The sequence below is a fragment of the Trachurus japonicus genome, chromosome 4, assembly GCF_045865225.1.
Source record: "Trachurus japonicus isolate A0001 chromosome 4, Traja_1.0".
Lineage (NCBI taxonomy): Eukaryota > Metazoa > Chordata > Actinopteri > Carangiformes > Carangidae > Trachurus > Trachurus japonicus.
The window spans coordinates 2,031,062-2,041,005 of NC_140910.1; the positions used below are offsets into that span (position 1 = coordinate 2,031,062).

The 9,944-nt window shown below is 42.0% G+C and overlaps 1 protein-coding gene across 2 annotated transcripts; it reads right to left on the reverse strand.

Moving 5' to 3' along the window:
- Nucleotides 1–4,814: 4,814 nt before the first annotated feature.
- Nucleotides 4,815–9,315, reverse strand: spata18 (spermatogenesis associated 18). 2 transcript variants are annotated; one of them, XM_085773273.1, is made up of 13 exons: nucleotides 9,210–9,315; nucleotides 8,925–9,070; nucleotides 7,946–8,051; nucleotides 7,727–7,842; nucleotides 7,480–7,598; nucleotides 7,167–7,262; nucleotides 6,955–7,089; nucleotides 6,602–6,833; nucleotides 5,991–6,149; nucleotides 5,678–5,853; nucleotides 5,404–5,527; nucleotides 5,222–5,296; nucleotides 4,815–4,993 (listed from the first exon to the last, which is right to left on the reverse strand). In XM_085773273.1, exons 2-13 carry the CDS (start codon nucleotides 9,009–9,011, stop codon nucleotides 4,937–4,939), a joined length of 1,482 nt encoding a protein of 493 aa, XP_085629399.1. In that variant the 5' UTR covers nucleotides 9,012–9,070; nucleotides 9,210–9,315; the 3' UTR covers nucleotides 4,815–4,936. The 2 variants fall into 2 exon arrangements, with proteins under 2 accessions (XP_085629399.1, XP_085629398.1); XM_085773272.1 differs by lacking the exon at nucleotides 9,210–9,315 and having other exon boundaries at nucleotides 8,925–9,162.
- Nucleotides 9,316–9,944: the final 629 nt, after the last annotated feature.

Here is a 9,944-nt window from a genome sequence, read left to right on the forward strand (position 1 = left end):
ACTGAATAAAAAGTTATAAAAAAAAAAAATTAAGTTATAAAACTAAATCTGGGCCGACTGGCATCTTACTCTAGTGTTCTATTCGCTCTGTCAGCCACTTTTATTTTTCTGTTCTCCTGTTTTCTTTTCTGCCAGTTTTCCCCTCATGAAAATGGAAAGGTTTCACCTCCCGGCCTCTCTTTGTGAGACACACACACAGACACAACCAAAGACTGAGGCTTCTATGTTGAGTCAGTGGAAGTGGAGCTGTAAAGACTCAGCTCCCCCGGAGGTCAAACCACAGCCACAAGAAAGTTTCCATATATTTAATAGTTGTACTTGTCCTCCGTGAGGTTGCTGTTATTCCAGCTCTCAGATCTACCAGGTCTTTCTTTCTTTCTCCCTCTAATGTTCCTTTCCACCACCCCTGTTCAGGGTGGGGGTGTTCAGGACCAAGGCCAATCGGACACGAGATTGGCGCCAGGTTTGATCGCCTGTTTCCGTCAGAGTATGAAATCTAAGCGTAACAAGCCCCCGAGGAGCAGTAATCTACAACGCTCACACCTGCATGCACGGCCCTCTACGCTGCCAGTGCTGCTCTGTAATGTAAATGGATGACTGTTATTCCCATTAATCACATCATCCAGATGTGTTTTTGTATGCAGCCTCTCTATGGTGCAGGCAGGGCTGGCTTTCTGAAGACAAGAAGCAGGTTGGGTTCAGCACAGTGCACCTTCTGACAAAGCCCAGCATGCAATTACAGCACAGATTGATATCTTTACTCAGCTGCTGTCAGATTATTCATCTGAAAAATAAAATGTGTTTCTCTGACTTTGCCAGACCACTGACATTTTGGTTGATCTCCTCCGTCCCGAAGAAAGAGAAAAGGTCACGACAGCCTCTGAGATTTTATTTTTGATGATGTGTTTAAAATGATCCTGTGGAAAATCATGAACCAAATCACCTCCGTCTGGGCCCTCGGTGCTTTTGTGGCACTGCTCTTTCAAGATCATGAAAGAGCAGGGCACATGGTTACCAGGCAGGGCCTGTGCAGCTCATTAGCTGAGCTGATTTCATGGGAAGATTATAAAGATTATTATGAGCAGGTCAATGTGTTTTTTTCTGCACTTGGACAGATCTCTGAGACATTTCATTTCCCTCTGTGGTGTCGGGAAATCACAAATTCATCAACACAGAAACCAAGTCTCACAGAATCACTTAACTTCCAGATATTCTTTATCTGCTGTGGCTTGTGCGAGCCCAGATGTGCAATGGACGACACATCAGGAAGAGGAAACGGTCTGGACTAATGTCTGCTCAGGGAAAAAGAGAGTCCAACTTCTAAATCACTTTCTTTATTTGATATGAAAGTTGTCATAGAGAGAGGAAGGAAGTGTTTATCCGTGGTATCTCTGGCAGACGATTTGGTCACTTGATGTCTGACCTCACCGGAGCTGAGAGGGAGATCAGCGGTCATGCCTGTTTGCTGCTCAGCAGCATCCACTGGGCCGGCCCTTCGCCGTGACCTCATACCCGTCGTAACAGCCAGGGAAATACACCCATGGGTGATCCAGCACGGCTTAGAATGGGAGTTAAGAGGGTGTGGTGGGGTTGCACTTACAATTATTCACACACAACAGTGGGTTGATGCATGACGCCACAGTCATGAGTGCTATTTGCTCTACCTCTGTTTTGTCCCTGCTGTCGTAAATTGTGGAGCATCCTGCTCCATTCCAGATGTGCTTAACTGCCTCTCTGGGCCACAGTCAGCACTAAGATACAGAGTCGACCTGCAGTGGCTCATTGACTCCTCTGTTGAGGGGTGACTCTACCACAGAAGAGAGCAACTGGTGGTAAATACTCATAGTAAGTAGCTGCTTGGAGGGAATGAGCTGTTTTGTCACTGACTACATCCCCCATTTGCCTCGATTGTGTTTACGCCTTGATTTCCTTCATTCCCCCCTTCTTCCCCTCATGTCTATTTTAATATTGTCTTTGATTTACACACTGTAGTGTGGTCACCCATAACCATATCATCATGTGCTGTGATGAACAGCCCCTATTAATACTCCCCCTCTGGTCTAGCTGTGGGATAAGGGCGGGTGCCCATCATGCTCAAGATCCAGAAACTCTCCTCTTGCCAGCATTGAGCACATTAAGAAGAGCCAGAGGAAACATCACACGGTCCAGCAGTGATGAGTCAGGCTCCTGCCACCACACTGGAAACTTTGGCTGGATTCGCAGCTTGGAGTGTGTTTAGGGTGATCGCCAACCACTACTGTCAGTTTGCTACCAGGAGATGGCTACATCTATATAGAGACACTTTTAGGTTCTGTCACAAAAATGTCAAAATAAATCTTCCAAACTTCGTTCATAAAACAGTTTCTTGTCTCTCATCTTCATCCATTCAGGTCATATCATCATATCATACCTCTATCCCGAGAACCAGGACCTTCTCTGAGCAGCTGCACATCAAGACAAGGAGCTCATTGTGTGGGAATGTGATGTGGAGGCACGGTGGAAGTTTCCATGACACAGATTTCTGCATAATGTGACCATTTTTTCTCCATATATGTTCTCTTGGCATCACTACTATAAGGCTGCACTTCTGAGGACCCATGTGAATCTTTATGGCTGTCTCTACAACAACACACTTCTCTAGTGTTGGCTCCATGTTCACACTGGAACCAAAACACATTTCTGCCCTTTTTGTGGTGTGAAACCAAAAGATGATATTATGCATGCATCCCTAGCATTCGTAGAATATTTTCGAGCAGCACTCTCTGATGTGGGATGCTAATCAGCTCAACCATAAGCACACCATGTAATTTTTAAGCAGTTTTTGCACACACAAACTCTCCAGCTGAGTGTAACCGCTTGTTGACGAATGTGATTACTAGCCACTCAAAAAAAAAAAAGAAAGAATTTGAAGCAGCTAAAAGGATAAGCAGTATAAAAAAATCTGAATACATGCATCTCATCTGCAGCAGCAATCAGTGAGGAAAACCTCAGAGACTGTTCTTGGAGAGGACTGGGGGGTCATGGAGGCCTCCTACAGCTCAGTTTCTGCTCTGCAGAACAAACGCCTGGTTCCAGATATTACATATGGTTTGAAGAGCTGAGAGTGTAATTGGTTTGTCTGGTGCAGGACAGAGCGAGGCCTGGAGACCCAATTAGATGGCTGAGTATGATGATGAGGGCACAGTGACAGGGGAGGCTGCTGCTGGGATTCCCTCAAGGATTTCACAAGTGTTAACTACTCACACTCACACAGGCAGATGATGCACAGGGAGTTCAAGTTGTTAAAAGCGGATGTTTTTTTAAAATCCTAACCTTTGCCTTCTATCAGGATATTCTTCAGGCTTGTGCCATGTCTACTCAGTGTGTATAATGTCACAACATTTTCCCCGTCTACAGAGGAGTTCAAAGTTCCAGTTTGGACCCCAGTGTATGAGTTATCATGCTTTAAAATTTTGACTCATATGCATATAAATGTGTTTTGTACCACATGGGACAAACCAAAGATTAATACTTGCTGAGGGTATCGCTTGGGCTCCTTTCACTGATAGAGTGACAGCGCCATCTAGTGATAAAATAGAATAATGGTAAAACTCCAGGGTTATGGATATGTAAATTGGGGGACTTGTTAAATCTATTGAGGAAAAAATAACGAATAAGTGGAGTCCATCGATAGCCCAACATACAAGAGAGAGCAGCATTCAGTAAAATAAAAGGTTTGCCCCAAATTTCAATTTGAATTGGTCTAGATGTGTTACCGTGCCACATTACAAACATTACCAAAGTCGCCTCTGTGAAAAGTGTTTGAGTGTATTGAGTGTTGAGTGCAGACAGGTATAACTGTACTGCTGGAAAGGTTACTGAAAAATTCAACTGTAGGCTACTTTAAACAACTTTTATAAGAGTTTCTTTTCTTTTATTGTTTATAATGATTTCTAACAAAACAATGATAAAAGGCACAGCCAGAATATTTTCATCTCACAACAAAAATCAAATCATGGTGAAATCAAATTAATTCTAGTATCTAAAGTCAAGCCGTTAAAAGGCAAATTAAGTACAGTAGTATCATGTATCTGGTGATAAACAATGCATGAATTGTAAATGATAAAATAATAAATACAATGTTCTGTTCAATGCACCAAGAAAATGTTGTAAAATACCTCCCGGTCATATTCTTACACACAGTGACAAGTTACTACAGTGACTATTTTAAAAAAAAGAAAAAAAAAGCAGTTTCAAAGTTTTAAAGCATAACCATCTCTAGCTATCACACATATGGCCTATTATAAACAGACAACAGGCTATTATGGAGACAATAAAAGGTTTGAAGCCTATCGAGGTCACATGATGCCAGTTCTCACATTATAAAACAATAGCACCGAAAGAAAAACAGCGACCAGTAACACTAAAAAAAACACAATGATCAATCTCAGTTACTCAAGTACTGGAGGATTTGAAGTTAGCACTGATGATTAGCACCACACTATCTGTCCTACGTGGACATTGACTTCTGGTGAGAGGTTAAAGGGCTACATTTTGAATATTTGCTACGTTTAGCTCAGACTAAGAAAGTGCTACTGTGCAGGTCGAAGTTACCCCTGAAAGGTATAAACTCCTGATCATCACTAAAACAGTTTCTATCAAAAACCTATAACACACCACGTATAGTAAACTCAGACAACTGTTCAGTTAGCTGCCAGGCTGCTTTGCTTCATCAACGGTCTACTGACCTCTTGTTACTGACCGTGTCTCATAAAACTGACATTTCTGACCATGTAAAATCTGCACAGCATTTGACTGAGTATGTTACAGTACCGAAGGATTTCATTGATTTATTATTCTTTGGGAGGAGACAAAGCAGAAAATGGTGAAATCTGAATTTAAAGTATAATAGACTTTACTTTATGGACATGAAATTCGGGTGTTGATTCTCCAGAGTTCACAGGTGTCTGGTTGTCAGACGTTCAGGGGACAAGCTTCTTTTGCTCCTGAATGCCTAAAAGAGAGAATAATGTTGATTACATTTACAATTGTAGTAAATCAAAGCTTAAACAAACCTAAATCAATAGAGCAGTGATTTTGAAGTACGTACCCTTTGGGCCATTGTAGTGCATGCATGTTGTTAAGTAAGAAATGAAACATTTGGATTTGAAATAAAACTTAATAAATACCAAACTGTCTTTCAGTGCACTTGGTTGGACTGTCAAATGTTATAGAGACTTACAAGACTGCGAGTCGGGCTGAGAGAGCGAGAACGCACAGGGCTGTTGCTCCTGCTGTGGCTGCGGCTTCTGCTCCACTGCAAGGCACAACAACCATTACCAGTGAATGTTTGGCCTCCTCAGTGTACTATTACTGTCCTCTGGATCAACACCTGACATTATGATACCAATATTAAGTCCGTACCATAGCACCTCTTCTAGTCACCGCCTCGCCCTTCACTATTACCACAGTTCCCTCCACCAAGGCCGGCCACACGTGGTACATCACCAGAGGAGCAGCAAACTCAGAGTCATAGCTACGACGATACCTATCAAAGAGAGAGGGGAGGGGGAGTTTTAGTCGCCGTCATGTGTGTGTTGAGGGTGACATCTACTGGTCAAGATATCAAATAACCTAAGTGATGTTGTGGAGACCTGGTGTAGGATTTAAACACAGTATTATTTTACACTGAACTGACTTGTTGTCATTGTAAAGCTCTCCGTCACTGGCAAAGGCCAAGTCAAGTGGGATCTCCAGAGTCTGCATGGCAAAGGCCACCCTGCAGGTCTCTCTAATCAAGGTACTGATGAGTGCAAAGTCCACTTCTGGTGGGAAGGAGATCCTGGGATTCACATTCATGGCATTGATCACACTCTGAGGAGAGGAAACACACACACACACACACACACACACACACACACACACACACACACACACACACACACTGTCAGATACACTGCCTTTTGTCAAGTGCAATAATTTCTTTCTAACATTTTTAAATGTATTCTTACATTGACACTGTCCTGGACATCATATAAGTCCAAATTTCTGACAATGTAGTCCACAGCCGCGTCATCTAGACTTTCTGGTCCATAGTGCGATGGGGACAAAGTCTTTTTCACACGCAGCTTGAAGTGACGGTAGGCTAGTTTTGCTGTCTTAAAGGATTCCTAAGAAATGAAAAGTATGCTTGGGTCGTTATTTGATATTATCAAACATTAGAATATTTCTCACCATAGGATAATATTGAAAAATGGATGTTAAAATTAAACACAACATTCACTTTAAAGGTGACATAAAGTATTAGATATTAGATGTTTCTTTGATTATGAATCAGGTCTAGGTTTTATATTAATACTGTGAAAGTATAAAGGCTTCAGTCCACGGGGAGATACACACAGCCAGTGTTCTGTATTCAAAAAGTGAGCCTTAAAACCAGCAGTCAGCAACCTTGCATGATTTGTTTTCCCCCTAGTGTTAAACTGAAATCTGCCATAACTGATTTCAATCACTGAGAAATCATTGGTCACATGAATCATTGGACCTTTAAAATATTATAAATATATACCAGTCAATCAAATTCCTATATCTATAGGTGGATCTAAAATTATTCTGCTCATACCACGACTGCAATAAAGATGATTTTCTGGACCATCTCTAAATCAGAAATGTAGCGTCGAAGCAGGGTCTGGGCCTCCAGCCGCTCCACAGCATACAGGTCACTGAAGCGAGACACCAGGCGTGCGTGGCGGGAAGAGTTGGTGAGCTGAGCTCTGGTGGGTGACTCGCTCCTCATGGGACTGGGGGTGTGACTGACTCTGGACACTGGGCTCGGAGAACGACTCCTCACCAGCCTGAAAGTGGAAAAGAGAGGAAAGAGACTCACATAGAGACTACTCTTAGAGACTGCTCTGTGGACAGGTGTCAGTGTGTGTATGTGGTATATAAGTAATTGCACTGGATATATGCACATACCTGTCCTGCAGCATGGCTTTCTCTGTGCTCAGGTAGGACACTTCATCTCTCAGCATGCGAATCTGCCGCTCGTAGTCATCGAGCGCATCCAGCTTCCTCTTATAAATCTCCACCTGCTCATGTGCGGATCGCAAACTGAAACACAGGCTCGTTTTAAATCAACAGAAATGTTCATACATAGATTCTGAAAATTGGTATTTTATTCCACTCACTCTTCTTTCAATTGTAATATTTCATCTTCAGTGGCCAGCAGAGTAGTTGCTGATTTGCTTTTTGTGTCATCCAGTTCCTTTTGAGCATCATCCAATCTGTTCAATCATACATTAGAAAATGTATATGAATTACTGTATAATAGTATATTTCATGTATTTACATAATTCAGCCTGGGATGAGACTGTGTGAAGATATATGAAGTTATTATCATAGCCAAACTCTGGCTGCCTGGAGTCCAGGATTTCCACTGCTCCCTTGATTTGTGGTTTTGTTAGTCAGTATAACAGTATTGTTGTCTATATAAAAACTCACTCTGCTCTGACAGAGTCCAACTGTAAACGAGTGGAGCACAGCTGAGTCTCTATCTTCTGCATGTCATCCTCATGGGAGGCAGAGAGCTCCCTGATCCTCCTGTCCTTTTCCACTGAGTCCTGGTGATCAAACATGTAATCACTACAACACTAGAAAAGATTTGAATTGAGCACAAAATTGGCATTATTCTATTACATATACTGATGAGACATTCTTTGCCATTAAGCTTGGCATCAGATAATACCACCTGCATGAGCTGTAGACTGGTGTTGTCAGTGACTGAGGGCTTTGCCATGGAGAAACAGGTTCCAAGCCACGGCAGCAGCCGCGTTTTGAGAGTCTCCACTCCAGCATAGTGTCCACCTGGTTCATGGGGACAGATGCATAAAGTAGACCTCGGCGTTGATTTATCAAATGCTTTATGAAAGAAAACAATATAAGTCCAAAACTAAAGATGTTAACTTACCTTCTGCAGCTGTGTGGTTGAGAATAGTAAATAGTTGGCCCTGGATTTTAGCAGTTAATTCAATCAGCTCGCAACATCTGTTCAGATTCTGGTCACAGGAAATTAACTGGGAGGATAAAATAAAATACAAAATAAAATGAAATAAAGGAAAACAATTTCTGTGCAAGTTGAAGAGATGAAAAGATGACTGTACTGAAGCACTCACATAATGTCACAGCCTGTATCTGTAGCCTATCTGTATTGTTGCATCTGATTAGATAATATAGCCTAGTATTTGCTGCTTGCTACATTATTTTTTTGTGGGCAATTGTGATTTATTACTGTTGAACATCCGGATAACCACTCAAACCAAAGAGTCAAACACTACTCAAGATAAGCAACAGGTGTCAATGTTTTGCAACTCTACGGAAAATAAACGATTTAATTTGGTAAATTGTCTGTTGTGTGCATTCAAAATATAACCTGTGCGTAAATGTGCAGGTCAGAGTAGCCTAACTATAAATGAAGTTTAGAAATCATATAATTTCCGGTCCCTGTGCGAGGCACAGCGGATTTCTCCCGGAAGTACTACGACGTGAACCATCTTCCCAGTGAAGTAAATGATCTTTGAAATAGTCCGACAGTAGCTAAGGCAACCGGCGTCCATGGCAACCAAACTCTACCACCGGGAAATCAATACAGGCTAATCAACTCAAGTGCATTCCTTTACTGTGATGTTTTAAATAATTTCAAGCGTTTCCAAAACACAAACACAGCTACGTCCACCATTACACAAATAACAACAACTAATTCTCCAGTGTCCATAAAAAAGTGACAAGTGTAAACAAAGCCATCATTTCATTAAATTTAATTTAAAGAGTAGCTACAATGTTACCCTGCAACCCTTCAGCTGTAGTAGCCACTCAGGAGCATAAAGGGTTCAGGAAGTGGTTTGGTCAGATTCAGATTGAGGTCGGTCATGATTTATTGATGAACTTACATGGTAGTCTTTGTGCCAGCTTTCGAGCTTGTCCTGTAGGACACTGAAGGAACATGTGTTGGTCAGTCTCCTTAAAGTGTCGGCCATGTCCGTCCACACTGACTAATCTTCTGAGGTTTAAGATGCCCCAGGAGAAGGACAGCAGCCTTTAATCTGTAGAGAGAGCAAAAAAGAAAAAAGAAGAAGTCCCGTCCTGGCAGCAGCCCTCTCCACCTCCGACACAGATGCCAAGCACCGCCTCAGTTGTGGTAACCGAGCCAGGAGACGAGCCGACAGCCAGCCCACACGCACCGAGCCTCAATAAATCACCTCTGACGGACGGATCAACTACGAGCACGGTTCTTTGACAGTCAGCTACTCTGCAAGTTCAGCTCTGTAGTGATGAAAACACGACTGTAATGTCATCCTGACAAACGACACCAGGGACACCATAGTAAACCCCGAGGCTCAGTAACAGATATAGGCTACGACTATGTTGGATTAAATCCGATTACAAATACAACCTGTGATAATTTAATTACACCTGCAGCTGATGTAGTCACCATAAGTAGGCCTAGATGAGTACATTTAATAATAAAAAAGAAAAAGTAATAGTCAGGTATTATTAGCAGTACTAATAGTAGCTAGTTGTAACATTTGTATTATGCACATTAATCAATATCAATATATAGCCCAATATCAATTCCATATAGGCTACCGTACAAACTGGTGCAGGTCTAACTTACAGGGGCCACTGTCCCCTGCGTCTTCTGGACAACTGGCCCTTTATATTTTTCTTGGGTTATGTAAAATGGAGAGACAGCTGTTCTCTCAAGTGTATAGTTTTTGTTTGCGAGTCTTAACAAAACTAAGATTTAAAATATATATAAATATGAAACCAACCAATCAAGAAGAGTCTGGTATTATGGTCGCTTTGGTGGTTTACCTATGGAAAATATGAATGGGAATGTTTTTCTATTTTAGGATCCTTCTGTCATTGGCTGTTTGAACTTGGACCGGGCCATTATCACCTCTGTCTCT